The sequence below is a fragment of the Rhinatrema bivittatum genome, chromosome 7 (genome assembly GCF_901001135.1).
Source record: "Rhinatrema bivittatum chromosome 7, aRhiBiv1.1, whole genome shotgun sequence".
NCBI classification, from domain to species: domain Eukaryota; kingdom Metazoa; phylum Chordata; class Amphibia; order Gymnophiona; family Rhinatrematidae; genus Rhinatrema; species Rhinatrema bivittatum.
The window spans coordinates 115,645,298-115,663,651 of NC_042621.1; the positions used below are offsets into that span (position 1 = coordinate 115,645,298).

At 41.8% G+C, this 18,354-nt stretch overlaps 1 protein-coding gene across 14 annotated transcripts in view; it reads right to left on the reverse strand.

Annotated features, from left to right (window-relative positions):
* The window catches only part of USP54 (ubiquitin specific peptidase 54), a 533,711-nt gene that overhangs the window by 312,723 nt on the left and 202,634 nt on the right, over positions 1-18,354 (reverse strand). For 12 of the 14 annotated variants that reach the window (XM_029608960.1, XM_029608959.1, XM_029608952.1 and 9 more), the window contains 2 exons: positions 14,669-14,855; positions 13,387-14,284 (listed from right to left, as the gene is read on the reverse strand). In XM_029608960.1, the coding sequence (XP_029464820.1) occupies positions 13,387-13,430 (44 nt within the window). In that variant the 5' untranslated portion in view covers positions 13,431-14,284; positions 14,669-14,855. Of the gene's footprint in view, positions 1-13,386; positions 14,285-14,668; positions 14,856-18,354 lie in introns of those variants that run through there. The other 2 variants (XM_029608954.1, XM_029608964.1) reach the window with 2 other exon arrangements.

Genomic DNA, 18,354 nt, shown 5'->3' on the forward strand with positions numbered 1-18,354 from the left:
CCATTCTCAGGTGTACAATCAAGCCTCTTGTAGGTATGCATTGTTTTTCTGACACTTCTTAGTGCTGTATTCCTGTATACCAGTGTTAGGCACAGAATGCAAAGGACTCTGGCTACGTGCTGGAATACAGCCAGCCAACACCCCAGACCCATTAGCTGATTGGTCTAATACATTCTCAAATTAAATGTACTGCACTTATCTAGAATCAACACTCTGAGTAGGTTCTGATTGGTCAGTATGAAGATATAAAAGCTTATACACAGTACTGGAACTTTGGGGTGGCTTGCTGATTGTACAGTTGTATGGACCTGTTGCCCCCCAGAACAAACTAGGTCTTTGTGCTTTGTTCTGTTTCCTCTCCCTATTCCCTTTGTCTCTGTCTTTCCCTAATAAAGTCTCAAAGTTAACTATTGCAGCTGTGTTTTCCTTTAGAATAAACACTCTCTTCTTTCTCCCATTGGCTTATCCTTGGCTCAAAAAGCCTGGGAAATGTAGTCTTCCCCTGACTCCCCTTTAGCTTCTGTTGTCTGGCTCTGCCCTGGACTCTCCCTAAAGAGATCTGGTCCGGGTGTTTCTCCCTAGATACACCATGCACCTCATCACAATATTCAAAAGCCATTTAGATGGTTAACAGGAAAGTTATCTGTCTAAATGGCTTAGCTGCATTTTTAAAATTCATACCTGGCTAAATTCTAGCCGGATAATGAATTAGCTGGCTAGAATTTAGCAGGGTAATTTGGGGGCATTCCTGGGACAGAAGGCAGGCATTCCGGGGAGGCATTCCGGGGAAGAGCTAAGTTAGCCTGTTAAGTTAACCAGCTACCTTTGATATTTGAGTTAGCCGGTTAATTTAATCGGGTAGCTCTAGATGTGCCATAGGGCAGGTCTAAAGTTAGCCAGATACCACATATCCAGCTAACTGTAACTTATCCAGGTATATTTAGTGGTGTGGCTGCACCACTGAATATCCCAGTTAAGTTAGCTGGATATGGATATTTGGTTAACTTAACTAGGTGCTTAGTGGCTGAATATTTACCCCAAAATATCTTCTTCAGGCATTCTGTGGTAAATTAACTTGAATGTTTACGGCTATTGCTTTGCTCAATGACCCACTTTCAGCTCAGTGTCAGCTCACATTCTCCTCTAGAATTTTCTGATATAAAGCAGAATTAATGGTTTCATTAATAATGGCAATCCATCCAGATCCTCATGCAGCGACACAGTCCAACATCTCCATCACCATGTTTGACAGTCGAGATGAGGTTCTTACTTTGAGAGGCAATGTTTGATTTTTGCCAAACACAATATTTGTTATTGTAATCAAAAGATTCACTTGACTCATCTGTCCCAAGAACATTATTCTAGAAATCTTGTGGGTCATGCAGATGCTTTCTTGATGAACCTGAGATGGGCAGCAATGTTTTCTTCAGAGCACAGTGATTTCTTCTTAGCTATCCTCCATAAGAAGTTACCATACTGGGTCAGAACAAAGGCCCATCAAGTTCAGGATCCAGTTTCCAACAGTAACCAATCCAGGATAAAAGTACCTGGCAAGTACCAAAATATTAAACATATCCCATGCTACTAATGCAGACAATAATTAGTGGCTATTCCCTAAGTCAACATGACTAATAACAGTTTATGAACTTCTCCACCAGGAACTTCTCCACCAATACTGTACTCACAGTTACTGTGAATATGGGAGAGTGCCCAACATTACATCCAGGAAAAGGAAAATTGGTTCTTACCTGCTAATGTTTGTTCCTATAATACCATGGATCAGTCCAAACCAGTGGGTTACTCATCCCTTCCAGCATATTGTTGCGTCCGTCGGTCTCAGATGGCTTCGACCTCTGTGCCTCACCTTTCTTCCTTCTCTCTTCACAAGCCTTGGGAAGATGGCTGCTGCCGCGTCATCATGCCCCTCTCTCCAGCGTTCCCGGAACGGCTACAGCGACGGTGTTCGCCATGTTTCTCCTGAGGTCTCCTAGGGTGCGCGCGCACGCCACCCACGTCTTTATCCACGTCATGGCGGGAACCTAGGAGGCGGCCCCTCCGAGTGACATCACGCCATCCGGGTATTTAGCCTGCCCTTCGTTTGCTAACAAACTGAGTTAGCAAGGATTGGATTGCCTCCGGTCTAAGCTACTCTGCCGCTTCCTTGCTGCCGCTAGAAGTTCTCTCTGCCTTCCAGGGCCATTCACCTCTAACCTGGGTATCAGCTCCTCGGGGGCCCTATGCTTTCCTTCAGGTGCCTATCTGGGATACCGGGTACTCGCTCCTCGAGGGCCTGCTCTCCCTGCCTTGGTGCCTGCAATCCAACTACTTCTGCCTGCCAGGATCTTCAACAAATACAGCTATCTAGTCAGTGAGAAAACTAACCTTGTCAGCTTGTCTCACCTCCAGCTTCAGCACTGCAAGTCTACATCTGGGACTCTCTCTTCTACCCAGCGCAGCCTACCATCATTGGAGTGTGGGACGGGTCTCCTCTGCCGAGGACACCTGGACTACTCTACTGGATTACCTCACTGCTGCCACCCCTGGGCAGTACTGCCAAGCTGTATAATAAACACGAATTCTCTGTGTCTGCATGTATAGAGTCTAACCTAGTACTGCGGCTCCTCACGGGGCTCCTCCCCATGGGAGTGACCATCTCCGAGGTACCCAAGAACCACTCAAACACCTCAAAGCCATAACACATATGGAGTCAGAGAACAAAACTTTGAGGCACTACTACTTAACTGAGAGTGCCACCTGCAGGACCTCAGTATTGACCTGTACCCAAGCCAAGATACTTAGGAATCCCTTCACACAGACATAGGGAACTAAAGGGTGGATATCCCTTTACTATAAACCTTGTTCGTCAAGAACGAAACAAGACAGGGAAGTGAATCCCATAACTGCCCTCGAAGAGAAAAATTCTTTATTAAACAGAAAACTTCTGTACTAAGCAGCAAAACTTGGCAGAAAATCACTTTTGGCATCAAATGGGAGGGCCTCTGGACTGATCTGTGGTATTACAGGTACGAAAATTAGCAGGTAAGAACCAATTTTCCTTTCCTGAAGATACCCAGATAAGTCCAGACCAGTGGGATGTACCCAAGCACACCTAAACCGGGCAGGCCCCCGAAAGACCTGTGCACAGGACACTCTCCCAAAAGGATGGCTCATCCTGTGCCCTGACAACCAGATGATAATGCCTGGTAAAGGTATGAATTGAGGACCATACTGCTGCCCTACAAATTTCCTGTGGCGACAGAAGTTGACACTCAGCCCAGGAAGCAGCTTGCACCCTAGTGGAATGCACCCACAAACCGAAAGGAATTTTTCATCTCTTACAAATGTAAGCCGAACAAATGGCTTCCCTAAGCCAATGAGATATGGTTGCCTTAGAGGCTTTGTCCCCTTTCTTCAGTCCACTGAAGAGGACAAACAGATGATTTGAGCGACAAAAAGCATTACTAACCTACAAATACTGAAGTAGCATCCGCTGCACATCCAGTCACTATACTACCCTTCTATAGCCAAAATCATAGAATCAGTTGCATTATACCAAGTTTCTGAATACATTGAAGGCAATAATATCCTACATAATAATCAGCATGGTTTTAGGAAAGGACATAGCACAGAATCTTTACTCATCTCATCTTTCGATACGCAGAGAACTCGTTACATGATAACGAGTATGAACTTTGGAGATCCTGAAAGTTACGTACTTGTCCATTTTCTTCCTGTATAAACTGATGTAAATGAGTCAGACCCAATGTTGGAAGACCACATTAGTTAAACCTGGGGTAAAACCAGGATGCCTCATTATGGTTAGTATGGGAGATACAGTCCAAGGGATCTTTAGCTTAGTGCAGCGCAATTTCCAGGCTTGCCTACAGGTTCCTATTATCGGGTTATTTTGAATTTCCCGAGGGAGGAGATGGTCCGGTACCTGTAGTAAATTTCCCACTTGTACTGGGTAACGCCAAGCCTGTAAAAAGGGACGAGGAGAAAATATCTCAAAACCCCATATCCAGTCATATACATGCCTCAATAAATACGCTAAATTATACATCTGCAGGTTTGGACAATTCAATCCTCCTGCTTCGCAAGGCAATTGCAATTTGGAAAAAGCTAATCTAGCTTGTTTATTGCTCCACAAAATGCCTCGGAGCACTCTGTCCAGCTCTAGTACATGTATCTGTTTAAGGTAATCGGTAACATTTGGAAGATGAATAACCATCGGGGTAATTCTATCTTTTTGAATAATTGAATCTGCCCTCCCAAAGAGAGGGCAGATTCCCGTAATGCCATTCCCGTAATCTCCCCTTGGTCTTTTGTAATAGTGGGAGTATATTACTGTCGTATATTTTCATAATCTCTACAGGGATATTAATACCTAAGTATCTCATTTCTGTCTCTACCCACCTTAGGGGAAAGGGTCCTGGCCAGTGGCTTTTCAGACTCCCTATTACATCTAAAACCTCTGATTTATCCTTATTGATTTTAAGTCCCGAAAACTGTCCAAACTGATTTTGTAAAACAATAACCTGTTGCAAAGAGGAGACTGGGTCAGTCAATAAACTAAAATATCATCTGCGAACGCAGCTATTTTAAAGGATTCTCCCGTAGAGATGTGAATCGGAACTGAAATCTGAACCGATTCCGATTCTGGTTCCGATTCACATCTCTATTCTCCCTTTATATCAAATCCCGCTATAGTTGGTGAGTTTGCTATCTTCTGTAACAATGGATCTAACGTGAGAATATATAACAGTGGAGAGAGTAGGCAGCCTTGTTTTGTACCCTTTGTAGTTTGAAATCTTGAGACATGCCCCCATTAGCTAAAATCACTGAACAGGGTTTTTGGTACAGTAGGGAGATATTTTTCACCACCTCTCCATGAGAACCATATCTACTCAGCACTGAAAATGAATAACACCAAGCCACATGGTTGAATGTTTTCTCAGCATCAAATCCCACGACCAGTGCAGGAGTATGGCTGAGATTACATTACCACATAGTTGTATTATATGTTTGCTTGCTGCCCTCCCAGGCACATAACCTACTTGGTTTGGGGAAATCAGATCCAGCAGAACCACCTTCAGCCCATTTGCTAAAATCTTTGCAAATAATTTTAAATCAAAGTTTAAAAGCGAAATGGGCCTGTATGAGGACGGCAGAGTGGGATCTTTGCCTCCTTTAGGGAGCACTGTTAAATATGCCTTTTTGGCATCTCAGTATTTTATAAAAATTCACATTAAACCCATCTGGCCCGAGAGCCTTATGCAGTGGGCTGGATTTAATTCCCTCCAAAATTTCAGATATGGTGAAAGACCTATTTAGCCCATCTAATTGTTGAGCGGTCACCTGTGTGAGGTCTAATCCCTGAAAAAAGGCTTCCTCCATTTCCCCAGTGTTATCCTTGGAATCTTCTGAGTATAGTTGGGAATAAAAAATGCGAAATATGCAACAGATATCCTCTGCGGAGGAGTGCTTAACCCCATCAGGTCCGTTCAACATCTCTATATAATTGTACCCCCTTTTAGTTTTAACTAAATTAGCTAATAATTTGCCGGCCTTATTCCCAAAACTATATAGTCTGCGTGAAATATATAGCAAAGTATTCTTAGTTTTTTAATGCAACAGTCAATTTAACTGGAATAGTGAGTCTCTATATTGTTTTTTATTTGAGACAGATGGAGAGGCTATCAAATGAGCCTTGGATTTTTGGAATTCCCTCTCCACATCTATAATCAGTTTATTAAATAATCTTATTTTTCCGAATCAGATAGGCTGTGATGTCCCCTCGTAGAACTGCCTTCCCAGCCTCCCAGAATAGCAGTGGATTTGATTTGTGAGGGTAGTTATGGTCTTCGTATTCCTTCCATTTGGTTTTAAGAAACATTTGAAACTCTACATCCCACATATAAGGTGAGAAGTAATCCTCCAGTGTAGGTTCTTAATTCCCATAGCTCTCCACTGAACATCTACCCACAGCATGGCATGGTCAGAAGATTCTGCGGGTCCAATTTCAGCCTTTTGGTACAAGAAAAAAAACCTCTCTGTGCTGGCCAAAATATAATCAATCCGTGACAGAGTCATGCGCTCTCGCTGTGTGTGTGAAATCTCTCTCTTCGGGGTGCATTACTCTCCATATATCCGATAACTGTAATTGTTTACAAAGATAGGGGATACCCTTTCTAAGTCCTAATCTCGGTGAGTGGGCTTTTGTTTGACGATCAATTAAAGGGTCTGCTACACAATTAAAATCCCCTGACGAAAATATAGGACCTATAGCAGGGGTCGGGAACCCATGGCTCGCGAGCCAGATATGGCTCTTTTGATGGCTGCATCTGGCTCGCAGACAAATCTATTAAATCAGTGTGTCGCCACACTTTCCAGTCCCCCACTGACCCAGCTGCTCCCCAGTCCTCCTCCGCCTGGGCTTAAAATGCTGTCAGCCCGGGCGGAACATGGCAGAATAGCTGGAGTCGGCGGCACCGGCATGCTCTCTTCTTCCCCCCCCCCCCCCCCCCCGCGGCCCGGAAGCGGAAGTGGTGAGCATCGGGTGCGTGCGCGGGAAGAAGAGACCACACTAGTGTGGTCAGCGTCGGTCCGACGAAAAGAAGACTGTGCAGCGCGGCTCGGAGGCAAATAAAGAAGAGCTTCAACCGCGGCCGATGGGACTCCTCCTCCGCGAGGGCTGAAAATGAAGGAGGTTAGCGTTGGGAGGAAGCTGCTGCTGCCACGAGTTCCCGGGGTGGGGGTGGGGGAGAGAGAGAGTGAATGAGCGAGCAAGCATGTGTGTTTGAGATCCTGTGTGTGTGAGTGAGAGATTGCATGTATGTGAATGATTGAGAGCCTGTATATGTGAAAGAGAGTATGTCTGTGATTGAGAGCCTGCCTGTGAGAGAGAGAGCATGAATATAAGTTTACGATTGGGAATCTGTATGTGTAAGTTTGTGATTGAAAACCTGTTTGTGTGAAAGAGTATGTGTGTATGATTGAGATCCTTTGTGTGTGAGAGAAATCATGTGTATGTATGATTAAGAGCCTATGGGTATAAGTAAGAGAGAGCATGTGTGTCTGTGTGTGATTGAGAGCTGGTTTAGGTGATTGAGCATGTGAGTATGTGATTGAGAGCCTGTGTGTAAATGAGAGAAAGAGAGGACATGTTTGTAAGCATGTGAATGAGAGTCTGTGTGTGAGAGAAAAAGACAGCATGTATTTATGTGATTGAAAGCCTGTGTGTGTGTAAGCGTGAAAAGATAGACAGCATGTGTATAAATGTGTAATTAAGAGCCTATATAAGTGAGAGAGAAAAAGCATGTGTATATGTGAGTGACTGAGAGCATGTTTGTATAGGTGTGTAATTGAGAGCCAGTGTGAGAGAGAGCGCTGGTATGTGACAGAGAGGAGAAAGTTCCAAGCAAACCACCCCTCCTCCTGCTAATTCAGAACAATCTCAGGACACCTGGATATCAAACGTTCCCAAGTATGCAGAGCAAAAACTTTTTTGTATCCTTATTATTTTTCATTACTGGGTCTTTGTGTCTGCTATTTTGAAACATTTGGTTGGTATCTGGAAATTTTTTATATGAGTTTTTAATTATTGGATATTCCACTCATCAGCTGTTTCGAAATATGTTCTTTTTGTTAGTACAGTTTTACTGCTGATGATTTTATATTTCTTGATTTGTTTTATAAGGATGGGTGATGTTTCTTTTTTCCTTTGTTACACTGCATACAGAGACTCTGGCTTGTTGCAGTTTCCAATTCAGTTTTTTTCTGCATGCTTCTAGTTATGCGTTTTGGTCTCTTTATTCTATGTTAGGTGAGGGTCAGCACGTGATTCAGGTGAGGTTTTCTGCTGGCGTGTAGTTTCTGTGTGGGACTCTTATAGCAGCCTGACTTGGTCCGTTTTCCTATTAGGAGATGTATTGGTGTCTTAAGGCCTGGTGTAATATTTTCAGAGACTTATTGTACTTTAAAAGTGTGATTTATTTATTTATTTATTTATTTATTTATTTATGGTTTTTATATACCGGAAGTTCCTGTATACAATACATATCACTCCGGTTCACATTTAACAAAGGTAACTAACGCCGGGGAGGCGATTTACAAGGAACATATTGAATATAGTGAACGGATAATCTATCATAATGCAATCTATTATGAAACAACTAGGACCAGCTTAGTAACCCAAACATGAAACATATAACTGAAGCAATATAAACATTGTATCTGTGCCGTCAGACATGATAGGTGTTGTTCTTCTTGTTTTTAGCTCTCAGGGAATGCTTGATCTTACATAAAATGCTTAAAATACATAAAATGCTTCTTCTTGTTTTTAGCTCTCAGGGAATGCTTGATCTTACATAAAATGCTTAAAATACATAAAATGCTTAAAACGCACAGACATTTTAAAAAGTGCGTCCTATAGAGCGAGAAATACAGTAATTATAAAGGGAAAACTCTTTGGTAAGCCGGTAACCATTGGCAGTGTTTATGCACCAAATACATACTCGCATCAATTCTTTACGGATTTAATTCAGTTTCTGTCCACACATGCTATAGGTCACAGGGGCTACCGGTGCCATTGGTTGGCCCCTGTCACATGGTAGGAGCTGGCGCCATCTTGTGGGCCATCCATTGCTCCTACTATGTGACAGGGGCCGACCAATGGCACCGGTAGCCCCTGTGACATAGTAAGGGCAAAGGCTATCGGCGCCATTTTGAATACTGGCAGCCGACGGCCCGAGTGCGGGAGATCACTCCCGCACCCCCGCTGGACCACCAAGGACTTTTGGCAAGTCTTGGGGGGGGTCAGGAGGGTGGGGGGTTGTAGTTAATTAACTTTAAAGGGTTGGGATGGGATTTTTTGTTTGTTTTTTTTCCCCCCGACAAAGAGAATGGTAAATGTTTTCTGATCCGGGGAGAGGGCAGAAATGGCCCTCCCCAGACCCAAAAATGAAATGGGGACCAAAAACAATTTTATGCCCTCCCCTAATTTGCTCCATAAGATGCACAGATGCCCAGGAACAGAACCGATTTAGCACACCATTATTATTTTTTTTTTTTTTATTTTCCTGCTCTGAATCCTAGGTGTGTCTTATGGAGCGAAAAATATGGTACATAGTGGCCATTATCATCTTTTAGGGTAGCCACATGCTCAAAGACTATGCCTAATAGTATAGCAATTCCACCTTTCCGGTTGGCCTCTGGAGAAAAGAATATCTGGTCTACCCAACCTTTAGTTAGTTTTAAATCTAAGTGTATCTCTTGCAGACATACTATGTGGGCTTTATGCCTCTTAAGCGAGGTCAACATTTTGGACCTTTTTACCGGCGATCCCAATCCCGCTATATTCCAAGATAGAATTCTTAATGTGTCACCCATTAGGTAGCAGTATCCCCTTATAAACTAAAACATTTCCACTATTCGTTTCCTTATTTACCCTGGTCCCCCCCCCCCAGCCTAGGGGACCAGTGTTAGGGTTAACATTGTCTGTCCCTTCATCGCCTTCACTTATCCACCATGTCTGCCATTGGTCTATGTCCTGTGCCTTAACCTCCCTTAAGATTTCTCCCCCCCCCCCCCCTTCCCTCCCAAACCTCCCCTTCCAAGTCTCATCCCTTTCCTCTCACTTATCCCCAGGCTAGCTGGAGATTTGAGAGCCACTTTAATCCCGTACCAGTGCTCCCCCCTCCCCCCCCAAGTTAACCATAAACCTTTTCATTTCCAGAAAAAGCAAACCAACCTTGCAAACCTTCATATAATTCAATAGAAAAAATGATTAATTTTATCAAAATGAACCCATAATTATTGTTCCTTTTGAACCGGATTCTCTTGTTAGGTCTTCCTTGTGCCTCCTCGCCTCCCTTTACTGAGTCATAAGGCCCTTTAATATGGCAGATCCTCTTCATTAGGCAGTAAGAGAGGTTAGGTAGGTCTGTGCACTGGCTGCTGTTTCAAAGGTTTCCAAGCTCCATTATGTTCCACTCTTAATCGAGCTGGATATTGTAGGTTAAATTTGAATGTGACAGTTATGGAGCTCTGTGCAGATTTGAGAGAATTCCTTCCTCCTCTGTGAGACAATAGTGGAATAATCCTGGAAAATTAAAATCTTTTTCCCTTCATATAACAAAGCGGATTTCTTCCTGTAAGCTTGTAGTATTGCGGATTAGTGCGCAAAATTGAGAAATCTTGCTATTATGACTCTTCATCTCATATGGTCTTGGCTCCTTGCACCTAGATGGTGCACGCGTTCCACAAGGCAACTTCCCTCTAGGTGGCTAAGGCCCAGTTCCAGCAATAGCCATCCTTCCAACAGAGAATGAACTTTTCTCTGTCTTTGTAGGATTCTGCAAAGCCCACAAAGAGAAGATTATTTCGTCTAGCCCTGTTTTCCAGGTCATCTGCCTTTTGCTCTAGGGCTTTGCACTTATTTTTCCATTGCGGTTTGTTTGTGCTGCAGGGCCTGTGCTTCGTCTTCTACCTCAGAAACTCTTTTTTGTGTATCTTCCACTTGCTTTTTAATGGTCTGCATTTCATTTCCAAAGGCAATCTGTTGTGACAGTTCCAAAAATCTCCCAAGTGCCTTCACTACTGCCGCTGTGACTTCCTTGACCAGCCCTCTGTGATTGTTACTTATTGCGGAAGTTTGCGGACTCGGAGGCCATCGGTCATTTTGGATTCCCCGGCTTGCCGGGTACCTTTTTTTCTCGCTGCTGTTTCGTTGCCACTTCTCCTGCCCCGCGGAGCAGAAAACCCTCTATGGAGGTCTGGGAAGCCACGGGTCTGGTTTAGTGGTGACCGCGATCCAAAACGAAAAATTAAAATGTCACTTGACACCCAAAAAGATATAGAAAGATTTCCAAAGCAAAGTTTCTGTATAACAGAAAAGTAAACGTATAAACACCAAATAAATGATTAGGGAACTGGAATTTGTATTAAACTTTAACAGGGTAAGGTTTACCTAATCTGACCAGCTGGCACTGCTCATGAACCAAACAAGTTACCTCTTGCATTTAAATTCAATTCTGAAATTGTTTATACCTTGCTGTGGGGCTCTCCAGATAGAAGATGAGAGATCAAATATGAGGAAAATAAATAAATAAAAAATAAAATTGCATGAGTTTTTCCCATGCTACCACCCTTTCACTGGAACAAACTCCCTTCTGATGTCCAAAGGATTGGATCCTTCACAGTCTTTCACTCAAAGCTCATCGTCTTTAAGCAAGCTAATCTTTGTACCAGATTTTCTCAGGTTTTATCATATCGCTATCATTTACTCTGTATCAAATTATTTTTATTTATGTAGTAAATTGCTTTAAGTTGCACTGGGAAGAATGCTATAAAGTAAATAAGTAATTACTATTAGAGATGTGAATTGGAACCGGAATCGGTTCGGTTCCGGTTCCGATTCAAATTTTATAATTTTTATCGTCCGGCCCGATTGGTTTTTTGTTTATCAGCTGCGCCCGATCCGATAAACAAAAAACCCACCCTGACCCTTTAAAACTGACCCCCTTAGCCTCCCCCACCCTCCCAACTCCCCCAAAAACGTTTTAAAATTACCTGGTGGTCCAGTGGGGGCGCCGGGAGTGATCTCCCGCTCTCGGGCCATTGGCTGCCACTAATAAAAATGGCGCTGATGGCCCGATAAAAAAAAAAACCCCACCCCGACCCTTTAAAACTGACCCCTTAGCCTCCCCCACCCTCCCAACCCCCCCAAAAACCATTTTAAAATTACCTGGTGGTCCAGTGGGGGCGCCGGGAGCGGTCTCCCGCTCCCGGGCCGTCGGCTGTGCTAATAAACAGGGGCCGGCCCGAGAGCGGGCGATCAGTCCCAGGGCTTCCACTGGACCACCAGGTGATTTTAAAACATTTTGGGGGGGTTTGGGAGGATGGGGGAAGGTAAGGGATCAGGGGCCGTGCCATTGGTCGGCCCCTGTCACATGGTAGGAGCATGTGACAGGGGCCGGCCAATGGCACGGATACCCTGTCACATGGTAAGGGCAAAGGCCCATCGGCGCCATTTTTATTAGCACAGCCTATGGCCCGAGAGTGGGAGATCGCTCCCGGCGCCCCCACTGGACCACCAGGTAATTTTAAAATGTTTTTTTGGGGGGGGTCGCGAGGGTGGGGGAAGGTAAGGGATTAGTTTTAAAGGGTCGGGGTGGGTTTAGGGGTTGTTTTGGTGTGCCAGTTTTCCCGCCACCCCCCCCCCCCCCCAACAAATAACTCCCGTTAGTGGACACAAACCCGATTAACGATTTTTCACGATAAATCGGGGGAATTTCTATTGTATCGCACTCTTTAACAATTTTTGACGATTTAAAAAATATCGGACGATATTTTAAATCGTCAAAAAACGATTCACATCCCTAATTACTATAAGTAATATACTCAGATCTTTTTCTTGGTTAGTGTAAGCAGGCACTTATAATTTCAAAGTATGTTGTATTTGTCTATTCTTATATTCAAAGAACATTACTCTTCTCATATCTATATTAAATCTGGCCATTTGCCTACTTTTTCTATATTACCAGTAAAATTAGGGAGTCCTGAGGGGTTTTGCCAATGTGACATAGTTGTAGTCTCAAACAATTTAACAGAAATTTGGAGGATACATTTGTGACATAGCAAATATGCCACCTAAATCAAGATGTTTTCCTGATCCAAAACAGTTTTGTATAGTAAATGAGGTCAGGTGTCATGTTTACATCATCTAGAATTACCAAAACTAATGGACACAGTGTCCGTGGGATCTCATTCATTTTAAGTTGGGATTTATTGCTCTCAAATTTCATTAGAACCGGACATGAGCGATCCTTTGATCTCCTTTGCACTAGGTTAATTTTCACTGGTTTAGGGGTTTTTTAAATCTAATTGGGATGTTGTATGCTGCTTTGGGTGACTTTTTAAAAACCAGGGAACCAGTACATAAATGTTTTAAATACTAATAATAATAATAATAACAATAAAAATCTGTTTCTTACAATGTGCCCTAAACAGCCAGTTTCTCTCTCTTACCAGCAATTCACTTCAGTGGCTCTAAATATACTTGGTTTAGCTTTACAGATTTCTTTTGACAACTTCATCTCCCAAGGCATAAAAGATCTCAACATTTTAGAAGTTGATAGTTTCTCATATTTTTACAATTGCATTTTGTCTAAGGACTCATTCTCAAACCAAGTGGAAATGACAACAAATCTCTCAGTGCAGTCCTCAGGATTATATAGTTTCAGAAACGAATACCATGTATTTTGTCCCCTTAAAAGAGTTGTCCATCCATCTCTCTCAAAAGTCAAAGTGCAGAATGCAAAGAGGGAAAAATTCTAAAGAGCATAATAGTGATATGAACTGAAAGATACAAGTCAATAATCTTACCTGCAGTGCACTGTTAAGGAAGCAACTGTTCTGTCCTGGCTCATTGATGAGGCCTTTACTGGGTGCTATGGAGGTGGAACTGCGAGGCATAAACATTCCCTGTACACCACCTCGTCCCACAGAAAAATAGTTTCTCTTCCAAGACATTTTCACATTCCGTGTCAAATGTAGAGGACCTGATTTCAGTGAATAATCTTTCTCAGCAGGTGCCCGCTGTTGGAAAAAGTAATGTAGAGACCTCTCTGCACTTGGATCAACCCCTATTAATCCAAAATTCAAACAAAAATATCACCTTGTCCTCGGACAACTGTAGATCAAAAGCTATGTCTTCATATCCAACAGAGCATAGGGGAGTGGGGAAAGACAGTGGGTTATAATTAAGCTAATTCAAGAGGAAAAAAGATGCATTTTAAACAGACTAGAAAGTGCAAAGGGAAAGAATCCAATCTTTAAAAAGTATGACCAATCTTCCATTGCATCCTTTAATAAAAATAAAATATTTACTCCAGTGTAACAAAAAGCTGTGAGTTCCAACGGATGTAGAGATAATTTAATTGCACAAGTAAGTCCAGGCAGAATCCATAGGCAGCAAAAAGGTCTTTTAAATCTGTTTATAATCCTCCAACAGTGATGGGAGAAATCCAAACAGTGAAAGAGCAGACAAGCAAAAACAATGCCAAAACAAAGCCTTTCAAACACCAGCACCACTGCTTGTGTTGCCCCTCAGTTAAACTGTTGAGTGGTAATAAAAGGCAAGTTTAAAGATTCATGCAGGGCACGCCGAAACATGGCTGGAAAGTATGTTTAAAACAAAAACTTTCTGATAAGTCTAGATGAGTCTTCGCAGAGCTGCTGCCTCTTCTCTCTGCTTAACTGAATTCCCAGCCGTGCTAGGAACCTTTATGTTAAAAAAAAAAAAAAAAAAATTAGAGGGTTACGTCACTTAATTACTGTGCTGGTTTTGTGGTGTTCTGCCAAGACCTGCGTGTTTCACCTCCCACTGTAAACTCCGGGCACAGAAAAACAAAAGGGAGGGGAAAAGACAAAAAAATAAGCATGCGACTATGTATGCAAGTTTTAGGAAGATACACTTAAGAATGTAATTTTATTAAAATACTGTGCAAAATTAAACTTTCTTTCTATGAAAGGCATACAAGACATCTTGTTCAGAACACGTGTTCCCAGTAGTCTAGCTTGATTTAACAAGTATTTTGTATACAGAAATTGATAATATGTATAATGCTGCCAATAAAATAGGGATGGGCTGGGATGAAAGTTGTACCATCTTTTTTTTTTCTCAATGTTGCTCAGTCACTGGAGAACGAGGTGCCCATCAGTTCTTTGTGATTTTAGAGTCACTGTCATGACCTGCCATTCAAGCGCCTTTCTCATTCAACAGGACATGTTGGTTACTGGGCTGAAAAAGTGCTTAATCCAGCAAGAATTATCTTCCAAAATATCTTGGATACCTAAGAAAAGTGCAAAACAAAAATATGGAACATCAACTGACAGCCTAGATTCCATACTAGGCAAAAACAGTTAAGATAATGCTCTTAACAGTAATATGAAATGTGAGAATTCTAGTAAGGAGTGGCAGAAGCATTTACCAACATAAACCAAGACAAATGAAATGTAATGTGTCTTGAATGAAGGAAACATTATTAACATGTGTTATCAACAAAAAATCCTACAACAGTCAGCAAATAAATTCATTTTATACCACTAAAGTATGTCCCATTAAGAATTTTTGTACTGCTGAAGTGAGGATATAAGATTCACAAGAAAGGTACTGTTTTATTGCATTGATAAAAATAAAAAAAAAATTGTGATAGACCTATGATTATACTGACACCAATATAAGCTGAAAGAATGAAGTTCAGCCTCAACTGGTTCCAGCTATGGTGGTCTCTTATTGTTTCAGAAGTATGGTTGTGATTGTACAATTTAAATATAGATAAGGAAGAAACTGGTTGGTAGGATTTTTTGTCAATATTATTCACTGCTTACTGATATAGGCTGTGTTATATTTAGTGGTTTATTAACATATTACAAACATGTCCAAACAAATGAAAAAAAAAAAAAAAAGATCTTTGTAGGTTATTGAGTCCCCTTCCTCAGCACAAAAGGATGAAGCAGTTGGTTCTGCTGCATACTTCCTCCACTATTTATCTCCAAAGCAAAACTAGCAATGCTTCTATATTTCTTTTTAAGTAAACTAAGGACAGTAATGATTTGGCAATTATATTTGTCCCCCAATACCAACCCTCCTCCTTTATCTTGGCATGGGCCAGGCTGAATCACTACTCTAATGGGGCTACAATCTGCCAGAATGTCTGAAGTGGAGATAGGTGCGTGGCATTACCTGTGATGAGGGAATCCCAGCCTGGTTAAAAGGAAAGGCATACTAAATTGAGGAAATATATCATTCATTTATTAATAGATCAGAGCACAGTTGCAGCACACTGGAAAAACCCTAAAACTCCCCTAATAATCAACTGGCAACAAAGAATTTGGCAAGTACTAATTTAGAAAAACTAACCTATGAGAAAAATGGTAAATATTCCATATTTCTTAAAGCGTGGCCCCATTCTTGAGGTTTAAAGATTCTTCTGCTAATTATAACATACCCTACCCACTTAGAAGATATTTTTAGTGGATTCTAGTTTTCTCTTTCCTTTTAGAATCACCTGTAAAAAGCGGGATCTTGTCATAAGTGGAAACTGTATTTTCCATTGTAACCAGAGTCTGATTATGGTATGTTTTTAAGCAATGTCTATACTATTTATAATGCCTTAAATAACCTTGTTTTCCTGTATAATATAAGAACTTCTCTCTCTCTTTTTCATGACCTCAATAAAATGGGTTACATTTTAAAAAAGAAAACGCATACAAGATGGTAATAAGACCAGTATTAGTCTACAGAGTAGAATGTTGGTGCATGAGATAAAAAGAAAAACAAGCAATGGATGTGACAAAGATGAGGATGCTACGCTGAATCCTTGGGGTGACTCAAAGTGATAAGGTCAAGAACGAAAACATTAGCAAAAGACGGAAGGTGGCTGAGATTACAGAGATGATGAAGGAAAGAAAATTGGTGTGTTTTGGACATGTGGAAAGAAGAGATGAAAGTTACATCAACAAAAAGGTACCTAAGAACATAAGAACATGCCATTCTGGGTCAGACCAAGGGTCCATCAAGCCCAGCATCCTGTTTCCAACAGTGGCCAATCCAGGCCACAAGAACCTGGCAAGTGCCCAAAAACTAAGTCTATCCCATGTTAACGTTGCTAGTAATAGCAGTGGCTATTTTCTAAGTCAACTCAATTAATAGCAGGTAATGGACTTCTCCTCCAAGAACTTATCCAATTCTTTTTTAAACACAGCTATACTAACTGCACTAACCACATTCTCTGGCAACAAATTCCAGAGTTTAATTGTGCGTTGAGTGAAAAAGAACTTTCTCTGATTAGTTTTAAATGTGCCACACGCTAACTTCATGGAGTGCCCCCTAGTCTTTCTATTATCTGAAAGAATAAATAACCGATTCACATCTACCCGTTCTAGACCTCTCATGATTTTAAACACCTCTATCATATCCCTCCCTCAGCCGTCTCTTCTCCAAGCTGAAAAATCCTAACCTCTTTAGTCTTTCTTCATAGGGGAGCTGCTCTATTCCCCTTATCATTTTGGTAGCCCTTCCCTGTACCTTCTCCATTGCAATTATATCTTTTTTGAGATGCGGCGACCAGAATTGTACACAGTATTCAAGGTGCGGTCTCACCATGGAGCGATACAGAGGCATTATGACATTTTCCATTTTATTGACCATTCCCTTTCTAATAATTCCCAACATTCTATAATGCAGGTATAGGGGAAAAGACCCTAAGGCAGACCAAAACCAAGAGATCAATACATTTCACCGTACTACTGAGGCTCATGACTGAAGCAAGAGAACTGTTTGACCAGGCAGCATGGTGGAAACTGCCTAGGACCACAGACTCTACATGAGGAGCAATTTCCTTAAGCTGTATTGGTGAACCATCCAACAAAGGAGAAGGGAAGCTCTGTGGGTCTATGTTCCTGGCAAACCACATAGTTTCAGATTTTTCTGGGTTCACTTTTAGCTTGGATGAACAAAGACAGTTGGCAATTTGTGTTAGGCACTCATTAAATTTAAACAAAGAGACTGGAGATTTAATATGGATATCATCGTTGCAAAAATAAATAAATAAATAAATAAATAAATACAAACAAAAAAAAACTGCAAAATCCTAGGCTTTAGATTAAAGTGGCCAGTGGGGTGAGTTGAAAGTTAAAGTGCATGGGTGACAGAACAGACACCACAAGTGAAACTAGTATGAGTTCCAGCTGACCTAGTAAGCTCTGCTTCTAAGAAATGATTTGAACAAGCTAAGCAGGGAGTTACAAGTACTGATTTCAATCAATAAGTAATGGTCCATAGTATCAAAAGATGAGCTCATGTCAAAAAAAGACAAGCAGATCTTTTCCCTTCTCTATGTGCAACCCCATCCCCAGGTGTGAACTGCACTTTGATGGGGGCCATAAAACAAATTGTCTCTTCAAGGCTGGAACCAAATCTCTTTTCCCAGGGTCTGGATCATTTGCTGATGGGGGGAAATTTAACTTTCAGGGCCCAGAGTGGCTTTCCTTGTACCTGGGAGAGGGCTACTTGTCCTCACTGTGTGTGCTGGATGTGCCAAAGAAATAAACTGGAGCCACTGGTTTAGTGTCCAAAATTAAATGTTTCTATTAATGGAAAATCAGATGAAATATGGCACAATAAACTTAATCCTCAGTACCACAAATTTTCTATTTTGTTCTCTCTTTCTATCTGTACAGGTGTTTCAGTTCCAGGGATAGGGGAACAACCATTCTCCAGGTCTTGACTAAGTGGAGTTCCCGGGTGGGCAGGGAATCCTTTGGTTGGACAGAAATCCCCTTTCAAAA